Raw genomic sequence first — 20,000 nt, 5'->3', positions numbered from 1 at the left:
TGGATCTGCTTTTGTTTCATCAGAGGTTTGACACCATTCACTCATCGATGTTCCATTGAAGATTACCGCCTGTCAGCTCTTGCTATATCAGTCGTATTTGCTACTCATTTCCAGAGAGCCAGCTAAAATGACCAAGTTAGGCATGACTTACCTTCTCATTTTTATATGTACATCAGTATTTTTAAAAGTATGCTGCTACTAAATCCATTACTGAAAAATTCAAATGCACACTGATGTGCATGATCAGTAATTGCCTTCATTAAGTCGTATACCTTTATGTATTTTGCTTAGTTACATTTATAAAATTTGTTTTTTCTCTGGGTCTTAGACATGGTACTGACATTACCTGATAATGCAATTATTATGTGCATTGAATATAAATGTTTCATGTTCTTACTGTTTAGAACTATTCTTCAAGTTTTATATGCTGCTGTTGCATAACGTGATAAGTTTTCCCTTTTGTGTATGTTAAGCACTGTAGTTTTACTGCATTTCATCTTATAGTTATATTTTACTTCTGTTTCCAGCAGCTTCTTGCATTATTTCATTATTTTATGATATTTTTGTAAGTACTATGCTTAGATTTAACCACTTGCATTCACTGATCTGTTGTCTCTTTCCTACTTTCCTCCAGCGTGTACGATAGGTTTCCTAAATGTGCACTGATAGTCATGATGCATGCCAGAAACCATCTTTATTGCCTTAATGATGACACCAGCCTTCCTAAAGGGCCCCATATGGTTCTGGAGGAGACCCAGTCGGATTTTTAAGTCTGTGTATTTAAAAAATATTGAAAACTTCTAAATATTGTTTATACTATGTGGAAAGAATGACTGGAAACAATCAGAGTTTATGCATTTGACTTTAAATCGTTGCAGAAAGGTAATGTGTTGGGATCCATCTCCATGTGTGTGTGTGTGTGTGTGTGTGTGTGTGTGTGTGTGTGTGTGTGTGTGTGTGTGTGTGTGTGTGCGTGTGTGCTTGTGCATGTGCACAAATGTGCTTGCACACACCGCATTTGTTTCTGCTTCTATAAAAAGAAATGATCCACGAAGTGCTGATGAGAAATTTACTTCGCTCTTGCTACGCATTTTTATTATTTTCTACTGTGTGTAGGCTAGTGGTATTTCTTGGAAATCTGGTTCAGTGTCAAGGTCCTTTCCCTGACATTAGTGAGGCTGCCATGAACTGTATATCCATACTTAATCCAGTAAGCAGATGTTCACTTAAATGTGTTGATGCAATGGATTAGCAATGCAGATCAGCTCTTCACTAGGGTGGGGAGACCTGTGATGCCCTATGTGGAAGTCCTAACCATGAGTACTGCGTCCACACTTTGCTTCAGGTCTGTAATGCTGTTGGTAGGACCTTTCCAGGTGACAGCATGTTTCTGCTCATTATGCACATAGATGTCTCGCACACACTATCAGTTTTGCGCCTCAGCTTTAAAAAGCTTGCTGACTACATACTTGATGATGTTGAAAGACTTTACAAATTTTAGAATAAAATACTGATTTTCTGGAGTCCCTGTAGCCCCCCCTTCTCCTGTCTTCATTGTTTGGATGAGTATTGTGTTTACAACTCACAAAATGTAAAATCTACAGGAAAATCACAGTAGAGAGTCCAGTGATAATAGTTCAGGTTGAGACATCATGTTTTCATTATTTAACTCTCCTCCATTTCACCCATTTCATAAGCTTCCCCTCACACTCAGGAGATCTCCGAAAGGCCAGTTATCTAAATGGGACAGAGTGAAAGGTTTACAGATAATTCAAAGAACATCTACCTCTAAGTTGAAGATGAAGTTAAATAACTTAGTCCACCAGATACAGTTTTCCCCGAGTCAGAACAATGGTACTATATCATGGAGAAAGAGGTAAAACCCCACGACCAGCTGATCAGGACTCAGCAGACCATACACATACTATTGAGACCTTCCATGAAGATCACCTGTCTTAGCTTGTCAGCAACAGGAATTAAATGTACAAGTTGATGTGTTACTGGAGTTATTTTTGGATTCTGGTGTATTTGATGTTATCGCTTCTATAGCTGTTTAGTCTTGCATCACCGATAATGTGCAAATTACACCCCAGCCTTCTCCTGCACAATGGCTAGAAACATAGAAAAGTTGTAGCAGTTACATCTTTGCAACATAGAAAAGGTTTAGCAGTTAACATCTTTGCCTTAACAGCTCACCCACGAGACAGGTGGATGTCATGTGTTACATCTCTGATAAGTTAGACAGGATAGCAGGAATAACCCTGAGGTACCTTGCAGAGAAGATAAAGCACAAAAAAATGTGAGAAGAGAACAGAAGTAAAACAAAACAAAGCAACAGATTTTCAGTGCTGGGTACTTGTTATAATAAAATAGATGATGAGTCCAGGCTGTACTCTGGGGATGGAAACAAAGCAGGGCTGAACAGAACAAGGAAAGGCATGCAACAATTTTAGGTAAAACTGAAGGGAGATAGATAAAAAATTGGCCAAATAGATACTTTTGGAAAATACAGGTTGAAGGGGAAGTTAGTTTAGTGTGACAAGTAACCCTTTCTGTAATCTGCTAGTATGTTCCACACTTTTATACTGTGTTATGTTAAACACAGAGAGAGGATGGTAAATGTACACATCACATATGTGTGTGTGTGTGTCTGTCTGTCTTTGGTGTTTGGGGTACGGCATTACTCATTGGAAAGTTTTTACTTGAAACTGTCCATTTTCAGAGATGGCTTGAAAGTTAGATAGTCAAAAGACAATGATGAAAATCTGATGAAGCCAGGCTGAAGAAACTGAATGCAACTGTACTTGTAAAATAAAGAATGGCATGAAGGCAGAAATGTGGTTTGTGAGTGGTTGAAAGCTACTTAGGGCTCATGGCAAGCATGAAATAATACCACTGCAGAAATGCAAATTCTTTTTCATTTGATGTCTTTGGAAGTATTTGTTCAGCCCCTACTGAAAGACGGGCTCATCCAGTTTTAGTAATAAGTAGAAACAGCCCACACACATTTTAGAAATTAATATATAGTGCAGAAAGATTAGAGTGGTAGTAGAACAGATGATCCTGTATGGAAACTATTAGGCACCATCTGCATAAATACACTGAGGCTGATTGAAACTCAGTGGTCAGTTAACTGGCAATCTTCTAGGTGGCCTGTAAGTCTATAAATAGTATATGTCCGAGCATGTGTGTGTGCGTATGTGTGCCTACTTTCTGCAGTAGTCCAATGCTTTGTTTAGAGCCAGGTTCAATGTTTTAAGCCTATTGGCTGGCAGGATGGGCTCCAGCACCCCGATATCCTTGTAATGGATAATACGGGTTATTTGGAAAGCAGATGGATGGTAATAGTATTAAACAAGTCAAAGCAATTTCAAGAGCTTACAATAAACAGGACTGAGTATCATTAAATAAGTTGCAAGTTCATGGAGGAAGATTCCGGGTCCAGATGTAGTGCATAACTTACATCTGTAAGTATAGTTTATTTTGTTTTGTTGATTAGCAGACAAATGACCATTAACATAGCTTTGTGATAGGACATATTAGTGGAAATATATACATTTGTTATAATTCCCTTTGTTATAGCATAAGCTGAAGGCATTTTGTAGGTTAAGAATTGTTTGGCATGTTTATCATCTTTTTACTAATTTATATGACTAGCTGTTTCCTTTACAACTTTTTTGAATTAGGAATAAGTTTCCAAAACACTTTGGTAAAATAGGAACTGCATAAAGGCTAGGATGTTAAAATAGAAAAGGAATGTAGCAACACAAGGTCAACATCAGTAAGCTATTTCAATGTAGAAAGTGGAGAGTAGAACTGGTAATTACTGCAATAACAGTCTGACATTACTAATAAAGAAACAAGAGCAAGTTTAATTTGATAGGAGTTATTAAAAGAGAAAATTTCTTATTTTGAACTCCAGTTACAAATCAAAACTCTCACCTGTCATGAAGCAAATATTTCTTTTTAGTTAAGCTTTATTTTGAAACAGAAGTGTTCATAAATTCACTTGCTCAATTCAAGCTCACTTCCAATTACTACAAATCCCAATCTGCCAACATGAATTCTGCAATGACAATTGACTGCCCGCACTGTTAAGGAGCTCCTTAGATTTAGATGGGGCTAATATTGCTACTGTTTTTTTTTATCCCCTCCATGCACTTGAATGAACCCATCCCCTCCCACTACTAATATGTTTCTTTTGAATGAACTGGCCCGATCCATGAATTGAGTTCACCAAGCTCCCTATCTATCCTTTTTTCGCTCATTATCTTCCCTGGGGCAGATTGAAGGTCGGAGCCTGTCCTTTCCCTAAGGTGAGAGACGAACCCGTTTGTTCCTGATATGGAGCTTACTGGCTGGCTCCTGTTTATGAGATAATAATTAGGTGTTAAGGAGCTATCAGGTGGATTTCCCATGTCACTCCTAACCCTGGACAGCAGCACTAAAAAGTCAAAACTGCTGCTGGTGTTTCCTGGGTCAGTTCACTCACTTCCATGAATGTATTTCCGGGACTACAATGTAATAACTGCTGCGGCTCATTCTCTAGGTCCAAACTCCACTAATGCAATGGCCAAAGTTCATACCAGGCACCACCTAAGCTGCCCCCCCACACCAGATGGGTGAGCCAATAATGACCGCGCATTTCCATCTGCCCTGCCCACTTCCTCAGGCAAACAGACTGTACTTGAACTTGTACCGAATGGGTCACAGTAAGTGTTTCATCCTTCCCTACCATGGGACCAGTCCACCTAATTTTTAATATTTGCAGCTCCATTTGAAATACAAATATTTGTGCAAATTTAGTGCAATTTTCTGCACTAAAAACACAGTTGTGATCCTTTACCTTTCTCTAGTGTAACTATTTTTAAAACAGTTTAAAATGTTGCTTTGTGGTAGGTAACAATTTTGATGCTTATGCTGGGAAAAATACATCATTTTATCCTGCTCCTTGCTGTTTAAACAGCAATTATAAAGTTAAACCCCATTGCAATGTACTCTTCTGAAGTACTAATTATCTATTTTCTTTCTGCAGATTAATAGCATGTGAGTTGGCAAAGATCCATTCAATTCATGCTCATAATGGCTGCATCCCGAAGCCTAATCTCTGGCAAAAACTCAGAAAGTATATATCCATTGTTGCGTCAGAGTTCACAGCTGAAGCGTCAAATAAAAGGTAAGAATAACAAATTCTTCTTCATAAGATGTATGATATAACATAGAATGTGAATGAAATGTGCCTTGAATAGAAGACTGGTTTCCTGTGTGACCACTTATGGACTCCTTAACTACTTACAATTAAACAGAAGTCATCCCAAGACCAAACAAAATGTTATAGACATCTTTGTTATTTCAGGAGACATATGTTTTGTGAAAGCAAGCCCTCAACCCCAAAAATCAGCTTTACACCCGCATCCCTAGTCTAATAATCAAATTCAAGACTGCTGCAGCTTGTGGCAAGAAATCATTTCCTGACCACACAGTCCATAGCAAGCCACATTTAATGAATCTGCAGCTTAGACATTTTTCCATAGGGTATAACTGGGCATAACAAAACTGTCCATCTGCCTCTCTGATACAGATTGCAGTGTCTGGGAACAACATGCTTGTTATTCCTGATTAATTTATGGCTCACCTACAACAGATTATGGAAGTTTTTTGGAGCAAAAAAAAGATGAAAAGGAAAAACTGAGATAGGATATAGGTCTGAAAGGATGCCTGCACACATCAGTCACTTCTGCGAGTGGAGAGATCATGCAACTCCAGCCCAAACACATTTAAATATTCTTATTCCTTTACCACAAACAACTTGGCATAAGAACCATAGTACACAACATTCTGGAACGTCCACTTCTAGGCATGATATACTTTCATGACTGGCTCTAACACTGTACTCAAACACAGCATGTTTACTGCGTTTGGATAGAAAGGCTGTTCTCTGTCAGAAACTGTTTGTTTAATTCCTTTTGCACTTGTCTAATATTACTTTCTGATGTAGGATACCAGGCTTACTTCAATGAGAGCTTTGGCCAAAGCACATCAATGAAACATATACACATGCAACAGCATTCAGAAGGTACATGGGGCTATTTGAGCAAACCTATAAGAAATATAAGCACCATTGCCAAGTAACTCAGACATCAGTGTATAGTTTTATAGCTGTTCATGCTAGCCTGTTTTGCATTGCAACTGTGATACTTTTATGACTTTGTATTTTATCTTAACACATAATCTCCCCTTTTTGCTTCACATCTTTTTGTCCATATTTTCCATACTGAATTGCCACTTTGTATTAATTTTTATCAGTGGGTTGACATGGCAACCTTATGATAGTGATGCAGTATGACTGAGAAGGGACTTTTGTGGCAGGTAAACTCTACGGACCGCCGGATAGCAAATAAGAATGTATAGGGAACATCCCATGGAGTTTACAGGAACATATTGGGCAATTGATATGGAAGGAAATTTTTTGACCTGAATGTAAAGGGAAGAAAGCAGCTGTCATTGGCCACATCCCAGGAGAATACTGCATAATACACCATTTCCGTTGTTCATACTCAGACATAATACAGCAGTACTTTATCTCACTAAAAAAAAAAAAAAAAAACACCCAGTTTGCTCACTATGGCCACCCTAAGATAATAAGGGCTGTTGGATCCCTAGTCATACTGCTCTGTGGTGAAACAGCTAGCTGCTCAGTCTACTGCCTAATCAAGTTCTACATTTGTGAAATTAAGAAAGTTGGCCTTTAGTTAACCTGCAGCCAAATTTCATTCCAACTCTAACTAAAGTTTCAGTCTAATAATAAAAATACCTTATATTTATTTTCCGAGTCCTGTCCATCCACTACTGAAACACATTACTAAAGGCTCAGGATTAGTAGGCTTTTTAGTAGTGCCTGTTAAACAACCAGGTGTATTATCAGGTCCCATGGAGGAAGTATTTTTAGTCTGAGAGAGTATCTTCAGTGCATGTTCTTTGGTAATGAGGGGGTCTGAATTATTTCTTAGCATGTTTGCAAGGTCTACAGGATCAGGGTATGTTGTGCAATTTTGGATATGTTTAGAGCAATTTTGTTTTTCTGAGCTTCTTAACATAACCAAGATTTGCAGATGTTCTTCATGTTTCACTGTTGCAGTCATTACATTTGGGTTATCTGCTTGCAGGTAGCCCTCAGTCAGCCTGATTAACAAAGTCTTGGGTCCTGCATCGGTCGCTGTCCCTTCTTCCATGACGTCAGGTCATCAGGGGTATAAAACATGCAGCCGACGTCATTACATCAGTCATTCTTGCTATGCGGTGCCCAAAGCAGAAGCAGTTCGCAAGTGCCGATCGGCCGACTCCTGAAATTTTCGTTTTCGAGTTTCAGAACCAAAGTCTTCAACTAAAGCTCAGTACCCCGTTGGGGAAACCTTTTCTTGCTCCTTACCGATGTCAGTAAAAATTAATATCTGCATTACTTGTAGAAAGCAAATACCTCATCAAGATTTTCATTCGTACTGTATTCCTTGCCTGTGCCCTGACCACGATGTACCTTGCTGTCGGTTTTGTGCTTTATTTAATCAGCACATTATCCATCGTCGGTATATTTTCGCCTCTAAATATTTCGGTTCTCGGTTTAATTATCCAGAAATGTCATCGGTTAGCCATCCGACTACCGGGATTCTGAAAAAATGCAAAGATAAAGACAGAGACAGGCCGCCGAGGTCCAAAACTGCCGACGACGCTTCTCCTAAGCCAGTCGCCAGTTCACCGGTACTCAGTGAGGCGCATTTGCAGCCTCTGATACCCGCTACTTCTGATTCGCAGGCCTCTACTGAGACCCATTCGGAGTCCGGTATGCCACGAGATGCTTCAACTATGGAACCCGTGGATGTCCCTACCTTGGATGGGTCCGGAGCCGCTGTGCAGGCACTGGCTTCTGAGGGTGTATTCAGGCCTACAGACTTACATATTAAACCGACGCCTCCTTCTTTACTTAGGCCTAAATCTTGATCCATATCTAAAAATCCAACACTCGGGCCTCTAGGCCTAAAAAACAAATGATGATAATGGCTGAAGATCTAATAGCTCTAATCATGGGTAGCCAACCCCCCTTCTAAGAGGGCTAGGACTGAAGTTGATTATGAATCTTCTGATCAGGATTCTTTTTTTTCTGACTCTTCTGATGATCTGGATTACCTACTTATGAGGATTTTGATGCAGAGGACTTCTATTCCCTCTGCTTCCCCTGCTGAGGATTTTTCTTTTGGGGAAACCTTACATACGCTAAGGGAGCATTTCCACTGGGAAAGCCAGGATTTTTCTGATTCAAAAAAGAGGCTTAGGGATTTCCTTCTCCTACCTCAGCATAGACCTTTAGCTATTCCTTCTGTACTAGACATTGTTGATGATGCTTTCTCGGAATGTTGTTTGGCCCCTGATTCCCTGCCTCCTGCTCCCAGAAAACCTGGCAGATACTACAGGGGCCCTGAATCCCACAAGTTTCTTTTCAAAAATCCTATTGCAGATCCAGAGACTATTTCACAGGGGCCCATGGGCATTAAGGCTTCTACTGCTAAAAATCCTACCCCTTCTGATAGAGACTCCAGGGTGCTAGATAGATGGGGTAAAGAAGGTTTACACTTCTGCAATCTTGGCCATTAGGGCTTTAAACTGCCAGTTTCATATGTTAAAATATCAGTAACATGTTATTGGACTGCTTAAACAGAAAATTATGTCGATTCCTGACTGTGTGGAAAATAATTACAGGATTTAATGCATTCTGCCGAACAAGTTGGAAAACATACTTTGCAATGTGGTTTTGATTCATTAGAGACCTCTTGCAGGGCTGCTGTTACTGGGTCTGTAATCAGAAGGCATGCTTGGCTTAAGGAGCAATCTTTGCCTGATCATGTTAAAGCTAAATTGTTGGATGCTCCTTTAAATCAGGACCATCTGTTTGGCAATGAGGCTGAGGAAGTTCTTAAAAAGATGGAAGGTAAAGCTAAAGCTATGCAAACTGTTAAATATTTTTTACAAGTTCAGCCTCCTAGATCCTGTCTACAGATGGTGTTTTCCTTAACAAGTAAGAAGACACCACCATAGTGGCCATCCAACGTGAAAGCATCTAGACAAAAAGACAGAAATGGAGGAAGTACATTCTGAAAATTTAAGCCAAATTTCAATAATTACACAGACGTAGTTGTTCTTCAAACACAGAGGGCATGAAGGTCAAGCATCTTGTTATTGAGACTTCTCAAAGCATGTGTTTGGGGGAGGGGGTCTGATTTTTTCCATTGTTTGGAAAATGTGTGGTTTATTCACTGGATACTAACCAGAGCAGCTTTAATTAAGGCCGGATGAACTTCATGAAGTACTATGAGCATATCACTTCTCATATGGCTTTTCAATGCAAATAGTTTTCTGGATTTCAGAAAAATATTGGACTTTTTGGTGTAAGGGAAATTGGGACATCACCTAGAAGGACAGAGATTTTAGGTAGCGGGCAACTCAACAGTGGAGTGAAACCCAGATTGATAGAAACAATGAAGGGTGGGGATAAGTTGCTGAAACCCAGGGCTTATGGTCATGTGGGATGCTGCAGGGTACCACTCCAAGGTTAGTCCTAGAAAGGGTTGTCACTTGAAATCACATTCAGTGAAAGAGCATTCACTTTAATTTGCAAGGATTGCTTCGCCATCAGGGCTCTGAAGGATTATGATAAACTGTAGGAAGATCTGAATAACCCCTTAGGATAATGTCAGACCATGGAACACTGACTATAGTAAAGCAGAAGATTTTGTATTCTGGGATCGATAGTAGGATGGACTGGAGAGAACTTCAGGGTGGTCATATGAGTAGCACAGGTCATTTCAGCTGCTTTAAGGAGGCAGCAATAAAAGTAAATTTTAAAACTCAACTGTATGTTCTTATGTTTGATTCACAGAGAATGGAGAGGTGCATGGCCTGATGTAAGCTGTCTAGGAATACTGTGTTGACATTTGGAAGTCATATAACAAATACCATCACAATGCTGGAGTACAGATAGGGAAGGGTAATTAATAGTTTGGATGTATATTTGGCTTCTACTATGAAGTAGAAAAAAGGTGCTATGATGAAATTTACATTAATCATAAATTAAGTAGTCTTACTGGGATGGTCTTTATGTGTACACTGAAGTAAAAACACAGGAGGCCCCACCCACCAAAAGATTTATTAGAAAAGAAAGTAGAGACTCATTCTTTCACAGACAAGGTGATATACACTCCCAGCATGAATGGTCTTCATGGTTTTCTAAAGGGGGTGGCACATCTGCTAGAGACCACAGGGCTTGGTGGCAATCCATTAGATTAACTGAAGAGAGGACAACTGCACATGGACCAAAGGTTGACATAGTAAACTTGATAAACATCTTAACTTCTGGCATTATTTCATGTTGTATTCATTAATTTCCTGTTGGCACTGCACTGTTGTAGAACATAGGTACAAATTGTCCATGTTTCAGTGTAGCTGTAGTGTAACCCAGCACCAGCTCTTTGACATTGGATTTTCTTTTGCAAAGTAGTAGATGTTATAAAAATGATTATGAGAAATGATCTTGTATTACAAATATCCAGGGATTAGCAATATAACTAAGTGTGTCATTCCAAAGGGTGGGTTCTCTTTGGGTATACCAGCTGTTGCTATGTTTTACTCACTCATTTCTCAGCCTTGTAGCCTAAAAACATACACACCATGCAAAACTACTAGAACGACCCATGCCATATTGTGATACCCATGGAAAAACTCCAGACTAACTCACTCCATGGAATGATGTACTGTAATATGCCAATGGACAAGTAGCAGGACACTCAGATGAAGTTTCAGTTTAATGTATCTTTCAAAATAGTGAAGGTAGGAATGGAACCTGTGTTGTATTTAATACATACCTCTCAACCACTTAGTGCAAGAAATCTGGACAAAGCTAGACAAAGTGGGGGGACAAAGGCCCACAAGTAGGGACAGATTTTAAATATTGCTCTTATAAGCTTAGAAAGTTGCTAGAGTAAAGGGGTTTGTGTTGACATGCATTTTCTGTACAATTTAAATTCTGAAACTCAAATGCATGTCATTATTTGATTACTTCAACCCTCAGCTCATTCCAGTGATTTTCCAGAAAAACACCCATTTTATGAGGAACAGACCAAAAATATGAGGCAAAAATCTGGACATTCTGTGAAAATCTGGGCAGTTGAGAGGTATGATTTAATGCTTTATATAGAGAGAAAATATACATTACATAACAAGGGATGAGGAAGATTAATTGCAGAAGTTCTTTGCAATATTTTTGCTAATGTTCTGCATGTGGTACACCCAGTATTTTGACAGAGTGAAAGAAACACAACTTAAGCTTCCTGGCTTGTTACATTTTTCTTTGTTCCTCTGACATGTAATCTTGGAAGTATCCCTGTTTAGGATTCATTTGTACTGTTGTTGCTGTTTTACTGTGAACTACCTTACTATCCTGAAGGTTTTTGGGTTCATGTTACGTTTCAGTTGACCATTTGCTTTTACTATATCATTAAAGTATTGTGCCGACTTTTTCTATAGCTAATTGCTGTTAAAATGATCTAAGCACAGGTTGTGAATGAAAAAAACATTTTGTATTCCAAGGTATGACGTCTTATCTGTCGATAAACATACAAGTACTCATATATATTTACAAATACGTCAGTACATAACGTTATATAGAAATGTGACGCATCCTGTTATTAAAGTTTTGGATACACACGGGCTCATTTATTGCAGAAATTCTGCCTAACTCCTATCATCGGTATGGGCCTTGTGCCAACAGCAGGATATTCATGTTTGTTCCTTTGCTATGCTCTGGATTAAGATACAGTTGCTGAGCTAAACCCTTTAACTAGGGAGGATTTAGTTGAGATGTAAGCTGTCACAAATGAATGAGTCAGCACGGTGATAATTTTGTGATTTGTTGTTATGGTGCTTATTGGTGTGATGATAGGATACCTGAAGAGAACTAGGAGTTGCATGGGGATTGTATCTGCGTGCATGAAACTTAAGTGTCAGCTGTATGGGCAGGACTTTGCTGCAAGGAAATCAAGTTGCCATGGCAAGGAGACAAGAGTCTGCCTAATATCTCCGTTCCATGGAGAAATATCACTATCAATAGATCTGTAGAGGCTGAATACAAGCTATTCATAGGCCTCATTCCTACCACATCACTCTTTTGCGCATTATAAACTGATCTGCTTCTGTTTGTGGTTAAATTTTAACATCATAGTTTCTTCTGTGTTCCCCCACCTTCCATGTAGGAAAGCTTACTGATTTTGTAGTAAGACAAAGAAGAACTGCCATGTTGGTCAAATGACAGTTTCAGTTAGAAGTATATTGGTCTAATAAAAATACTAGATCAGCTTTGTGATCTAGTTTTATTTTGCTGTATAAATCCTGGTTTGTGTCAGTCTGTGGGAAAGGCTGAAGATGGAATCTCATGGAAATATATTGCAGCAGTACAAGGAATCTCTATTTTTGCCCGGCATACTATTTTCAGTTTTGAAACTGCTTCACTGTCTCCTGCACATACTCACCACCAATGGTAGGCTTTTATTTCAGTTATTTTTCATTTCTGTTACTAACCCCCCACCCCCATTAGACTTTTATTTGCTATTGTTACCAAATCCTCTTCCATGTGCACTGCAGTCTGGTTACACTTGAAATTGCTCTGAGCACACTCTTCCTGTACCTCGCTATTCCTTCATTTTGGTAGCCAGATTCAGTTTCACCTTCAGCTGCAGCCTAACAGTATAATACAGGTGGGTATGAGTACACTCAGAGCAGTAAAATGAACAGCATTATAGTAGATTTGTATACACAGATATGAAGGTGCTGTTAAACTGAAGGATGTCAGCCATCTTAGTTCTGTGGCCTGACTGGTGAATTGTGCACATCTCAGACAACGTTGAAGGATTTACTGCATTTTTGGTTTATCTCTAGAAAAATAAGGATTCTTAAGCCATTGTTTCTGTCATTATTATGATGTCTTAATTGTGTTTTAAAAGATCATTTTATCAGGTGGTTTGACAGTCCTCCTTGTGAAAGTGTGACTGTGATAACCCAGTCACTGCACTTTGGCAGAAAACCCACAGACTTCTTACAGAATAAGTTGTGCCCACCATGTACAGATTGGGGAGACTAGAAGCCTCAGGACCTTTATGTGCATAAGGGTCCATGCTTATAGCAGATTAATGTGGAAAACATGAGAACTTAGTAAAGCAACACAGTTTCAAATATGTTTACTAAAACAGGTTTAATACACATTTGTACAGCTTAATGCACATTTGGGGGAAAACAGTCAAGGGAAGCCTACATAGTGCTGGTGAAATATTTTCTACAACATACAAAAGATGAATGTGGATCATGAGCTAATCATCTTCTGGAAAAAAAAAGTGAATATAAAATGTAGAACTCTATTCTTCCATTTTTTTAGAACAGTAAAAGTCAATTTAATTTTCTAAGCATATTTGAACTGACATTCTGAAAATGCCAGCTTCCTAACAGTTTCTGAAGCTGGACTTCCTGTCAAGTCATGTGCTTTCCTTCATAAAATGTCATTCATGTTTAGCCTGCGGCATTTCTCAGAAAGTAGTAAAGAAATCTAGGTGATTCTGAGGTATGTAATTTAAGGGATTACCACCAGAAGAAAATAAAAGTTGTTTTTGGCATAAATGGAACACCTCCCTTCAGTTTAATTTGTAATGCTGGAAAGATATAGGCTGAAGTAAGGCTGTCTAGAGGTGGGCGACATTAGTTTTGCAATATGTGTACCAGAAGTGGTACAATAGAGAGAGAGAGAGAGAGAGAGCGAGCAACCGATAGAAGAAACATCATGGCCATGCTCTAAAGGAAAGAAAGAAGAGATAACTATGACAAAAATGACAAACTCTCAAGCACAAGAAGACAAACGAGAAAGTGCAGGAAGGATGGATCTTTCAGAACAATCATTAAAAAGTTTATGAAAACATCAGGAGCAGTGTATGGTAAAAGTAGAAGCTGTGACAGGGGGGTATTATATCTATATATATATATATATATATATATATATCTTTATATATATATATATATATATATATATATATATATATATATTTTTTTTTGGTCTGAAGTAGATACATGAAATACCTGTCCTCTAGAGGTGATTGAGAAACTAAAGAAGGCATGGGACAGAGTCAGGTTAGTTTTACTGAAAGAAAGTTTAAGTAACAACTTTGGAAAGATAGCTTACCCCCTGTGTGGGAAAATTGCTAAGAACTGTTTTGGGACAAGTAGCTCTTCTCTATCAAAGTTTTGATACCTGCACTAGACAAGCTCGTCTAACATCAAATTATGGCAAACTTTCAATATATGTTTATAAAATGTTCAGCAGGAAATTTTTTTATGACCAGCTAGTAACAAGGAACAGATTTGTAAGAAGCCCTGTCTCCTCAAATCCAGTGCAGCAGAACTAAATGCTATCACCTGTCTACCAACTATCACCTCGCCTGCTTTTTCATGTCATACTGTTCCAGCTGCTGTCTTCTACCACAGATGTCTTCCTTCATGCTTTCCTATACATTGGCCTGTGTCTACCCTCAATTTTGTGATATTCCTCCACATGAAACCACTGTGTGTGCATCTCCTGACCTCTGGGATGGTCTCACACTATATTCCTCATCCACATTTCCTTATTTCCCTACCCTTAAGCACATAAGTGGGACACCCAAAAGTTGATACCATGCAAACTACTATAATCATGCAAAACAGTATAGATGTGTCTGCTCAATCAGCGCAAGTCTTTTCTCACCCTCATCCACCACCCAGTGTCTCAATATATGTCACAGGAAACATGCTTGTGTATATGTATGTGCATGTGTAGAAGTGTGTACAGTGTTGCTGTTCCTTTAAGTGCTGCATATGTGGGCATTGTTTACATGTAATGTGTTTCTGGCTGTATGTGCTTTACATGTGGGTGTTGTTTATGTGTGCTTTGTCTGTGGCTCTGTATGCTGCACATGTGGTTCATAGGTTCATAGGTTTATACTAGGCTATCTGCCCTAAGGCATTTATAAGCCTAGCCCAGAGTTTTGTGGCTTACTCCACCCTTATGTTAAAAAATACTGTGCCCATTAGTTTGTTGTGCCTCTGTCCAGCAGTGACACAGAGATGATTCCCGGAGTAAACCTACGATCTCCTATCCACCGGTCAAGATTTCTCTTGAACAGAGCTTGTTTACATGTGCTGCATCAGTGGCTGTATGTGCTATACATGGGTATTTGCATGTGCTTCAGGTGTGGCTGTATGTGCTATACATGTGGGTATTGTTTATGTGTGCTTTGTGGCTGTATGTGCTGTACATGTGGTTATTGTTTACATGTGCTGCATCACTTGCTGTATGTGCTATATATATGAGTATTATTTACATGTACTTCGAGTGTGGCTGTATGTGCTATACAAATGGGTATTGTTTACATGTGCTTCGGGTGTGGCTGTATGAGCTGTATATGTGGTTATTGTTTATGTGTGCTGCATCTGTGGCTATATGTCCTATATATGTGGGTATTATTTACATGTGCTTTGTCTGTGGCTGTATGTGCTATATATGTTGGTATAGTTTACATGTGCTGTGCCTGTGTACACTGGTATGGATGTCGAGTTGTGTGTGTTCATTGGTATGCGATAGTGTAGTAATAGTTATAAATTACTGTCAACTTCAATGTGAAAAGAAAAATGTAGCACTCAGATGTAGTACCATACACAGAGTCAGGACAGAATAAAGCATATAAAATGTGTACACTGAGCAAGGTTTGAATCAATTTGCACAGTGCTTGACTTGACATTTAGAGACATGGATCATCAAGGACAGCAAAGGAAAATAAACAAAACACTACTAAAATAAATGTGGTTACCCTTCTGTTTGAGACACTTAAACTTAGATGCTGCCATTTTCATGCATGTTTTTATGTATATTTTCACATTTATTTCACAGAAGAGTGCTAAAGTTCAGTTGTAGTCTTTCTCCTCTTTTTGAGATGTTTTGGCTGCATCTTGTATTTGTTCAACCAATACATGCAAAACTAAAGTATACAAGAGTGAGGCAGTTGTAATAATGTAACTTCATACTTGTATAATTTGAACACCTCAAATGTTTGTTACTTCACTACTAGTTGGTAGCTGCAGTGACAGCTCCAGGAATTTGCAGAAGGAGGGACATAGTCCACAAGGTAGAGTACTGATGGTACTGAAAGTAGACCAATATGGTAGGGGTGATAAGCAGGGTCACCCAGACACCATCCATATCTTCTTTCTATTTTTTTCTCATATTGTGACTTACTCATCGTATTTTTCCTACATGCTTTCACTGTACCTTAATTGGCCAAAATTCCACTATAATAAATGCAGAGTAAATAACTGAATTAAGCTGGATGTCTGTAAGCAGCTAGTCTCAGAAGCCATGGGGGTATAGATGCTCTGAGATGCATGACGGCATGTACAAATCATTAGATAAGAAAATAAATGTTTTTAACTTTTTTCTTCCTTGAAAAAAGTATGTTTGAAGAATAGCAGTTCACAATAAACTAAGACAAATAATTGTGAGGATACATAAATCATGTCCGGGATTAATGCTTCCCGTCATAAAAATAGCCACTTTCTTTGTATCCCTGTGGCTTCAGAGTGGGATGAAAGTCAAAATATTAATGGCTGCAGTCATATATTTTAAATATCTGCTGTCAAACATTTATATGGCACACATCCTTAATGCTATTCCCAAAAAGACAGATGCTTTCTGTGTGATACTCTGATGTCATACTGGGACAAAACTGAAAGAACAACAATAATGCAGTAACATTTTAAGCCATTACTGTCAGATGTACATCAGCAGCATTCCTCTTTATCCCTAACCCCCAACAATAGCCACCTGTTTATGCATCTAATTTTTATTATTTCACAAATAAGATATGATCACAGTAATGAATTCCAGCTTCTTGCTCCTAAAGAGTATACTGCCCTTAGACAAGCTATAGTGACCTTCTGTGCATACCTTTGAGGTATGACAGCAGTGAGGAAGATTAATCACCAGGCCATCCCCATTATGCCAGCAAGCTACCATGACTGTCTGTGCACACTTCTGAGCAGGGAAGGTTTTAGAATAGTGTGATTCATGGGAGGGGCCACAACTTAGCCTATGTTAAAATTCACTTACATAGCCTAGCAGTTCCTAAACCTCAGGCCTTCAAAAATTAAAAGGGTCTTATTATTCTGCGTGATGCATGTTATGTCTTATTGTTGAAAGACAGCACAATTTTAACTGCTGTCCAGATGAGTTCTATATATGCTGGGAAATTCTGTGTGCCCCCATAGATAAAGTAATGCTTATCACACACACACACACACACACACACACACACACACACACACACACACACACACACACACACTACATGCTTAACTACAGACAAATTGGAGGAATCTTGGTCCATATGGGTTGCAGGAGGTAATCAGGTAATCAGAGTGCATGGGTAAACCCTCACAGAAGCCACCACAGCCAAGAGCTCAACCAAAGCCAAACACTGTGAAATGGCAATTCTACTTATTGCAGTACTTTGCCAATGATCAATGATTTTGCATATATCCTGCCAGACCAACAAAGATAGCCAATTACTGTGTGCAATGCTGATGTATGACTGTGATGGGAAGTGAAAGATTATGGCCAACGTGTTACTCAAATACACTGCAGTCCCTCTCAACATATATAGATGTATACAAACATAAGCAAAAGCAATACTAATCTTACACCAGTTGTAGTAAATACAGAACAGTGTGTAACAATAATCCTGCCACACAATATCAGTGAACTGCTGTTTACGAGTTTTCAAATAAAAGCATGGTTGTCACTTTTTATCCACAGAAGGCCACTGTAGTAATTACAGCCGTTTTACTGAATGTGTACGCCTTGGATATCTGACTGATGTAAACAGTCACAGTAACATATTTCAAGTTTGCTTCACACACACACACACACACACACACACACACACACACACACACACAAATCACAGTATTCCGTTTTACGTATCATAAATTCACAGCAATCTTGCAAAACCAGATTAGTAGCTATTTCAAATGCACAAATGACAATAGGGTAAGTTACTTTCATCCACAAACAGTTCACACTATCAAACAGCTGTTATTGTCATAGATGTCAGACTGTGAAAAAAAATGAGCATGTAATGTGTTTCAGCTTTGTTCCATACAAACATTAGCCACACAGTAAAGTATTTAAATTGCTTCATAGAAAGTATATTAGTCCTGCAAAGACAGAATAATCAGCAAAAGGCAATTTGTCATTTTCCTCCTTAGACAAACCCATCAATTATACTTAATTTGTGTCTGTGCACCTCTGATGTCAAACCATTATAAAATAAATAAATAAAGAAGGGAAATTCCTTTATATATTTAACTCAGAGGTGTCAACCACTTAATACAAAAATCAGGGTCAAGGGGCCAAAATCAAGAAGACATTTTAAACATTTAAACAATGCTAGAAAAAAGGGTTTTGCATTCACATATGTTTTTTTGAAGCATATAAAATCTGAGTGACTACAGTTTTTATGACTGCAGTCTTTAACTTTCCGCCTTAGTTTACCATAAAACCAAATATTTTATGAGGAAGAAATCAGTAACACTTGAGAGATATGAAATTACACTTGCAAATGTAGTCCACTACCCATGTCTGGTTGCCTGCCAAAATCAAAAAAAGACTGCCTTACACTCTCATCAGCTGTTGCTGCTCACTGTCTAGCTTGATGAGTTTTGCAGCTGCTAGAATTAAAATTGTTTTGAGGCATTATATCTTACACTCTTCATTTATTATGAATGTGGTAACCACCTTCCACAGTCTTAAATACTTGGTCCATGTGACTGAACTCCTGTTGCTTATATAGAATTCAAACGATTTTATTTCTTTTAGTCACTCTCTTTGGATTTTCTCTCTCTGAAATTTGAAATGTTCTGAAGCCACTCCATTTACTTCATTATTTGTTTTCATTTTTCTCATACCTACTTTATCTAGTTCAGGGTCATGGGAAAACTGCCACCTATCCCAACAGTCTATGTGTAAAAGGCAGGAGAAACTAATCCCTGACAATATACTAAATCTATAACAGAACGTAGCACATGGGCATGTATACAAAAAAGACACACACATGTCATGTAAATATATTGTGGTGAAAATGTTATCCATTGCAAGATACTTCTTCAACTTCAAGTTAAATGATTCCTGAACACTATTCGCAAATCAAAGTGAAGTATGAGAATGTAATACAATGATATATAAAAACAAATATTGACAGTTATGGTAAATTATTCAGGACAAATGAATTCTGTGTAAGCACATAAAATATAATATAACTAACTAAAATCAATGTACAAAAGCAAAACAATAACTCAGATTAGACAGACCCCACTAACCCAGATCAAGCAAGCTACTACTGATGTGCTAGAAATGATGTGCCTGACCAGGCTCAAGATGCTGCATAGTCTCAAAACATTCCACAGCAAAATTCCATATCAGACTGCAAAAATACAGCCAAGGTACACAGAACCACCTACTTTGTTCATGCAATAACAAAACAAGTTCCGTAGTCATCTGCAATACTGTCAATCTAGTAAGAAAAAAAAACAAATACCATCATGCTTGCAGATGTAACAAAAACAGGCTAAACTAAGTTGAATAGTCCTTTGTCAGTTCATGAATGGCAGTTCTCAGAAAATAAACACAAACGTGAAACAAAATCAGCAGGAACTAAAACAGAAGAAATTTAAAAAATTCAGGCTGTTCTACACATGGAATGTAAACTGAGACTGCAGAGTCAATTCAAAAATGCTTGGAGCTTCAGCAATGTCAAAACAAATAGATGAAGTAACAAACAGCACACCTCTAATGCAAACTCAGGTGTCACAGTGATAGGTTTATAAGCGAT

At 38.4% G+C, this 20,000-nt stretch overlaps 1 protein-coding gene across 1 annotated transcript in view; it reads left to right on the top strand.

Annotated features, from left to right (window-relative positions):
• The window catches only part of LOC122806485 (ethanolamine kinase 1-like), a 338,475-nt gene that overhangs the window by 112,527 nt on the left and 205,948 nt on the right, over positions 1–20,000 (top strand). The window contains exon 3 of the mRNA XM_044076962.1: positions 5,036–5,176. Within this exon, the coding sequence (XP_043932897.1) occupies positions 5,036–5,176 (141 nt within the window). The remainder of the gene's footprint in view (positions 1–5,035; positions 5,177–20,000) is intronic.

This window comes from Protopterus annectens, chromosome 7.part0 (genome assembly GCF_019279795.1).
Source record: "Protopterus annectens isolate FY-2018-M chromosome 7.part0, PAN1.0, whole genome shotgun sequence".
NCBI lineage: Eukaryota > Metazoa > Chordata > Ceratodontiformes > Protopteridae > Protopterus > Protopterus annectens.
Note: the sequence above shows the minus strand (reverse complement) of the source record. Positions and strands in the feature narration are given on the sequence as shown.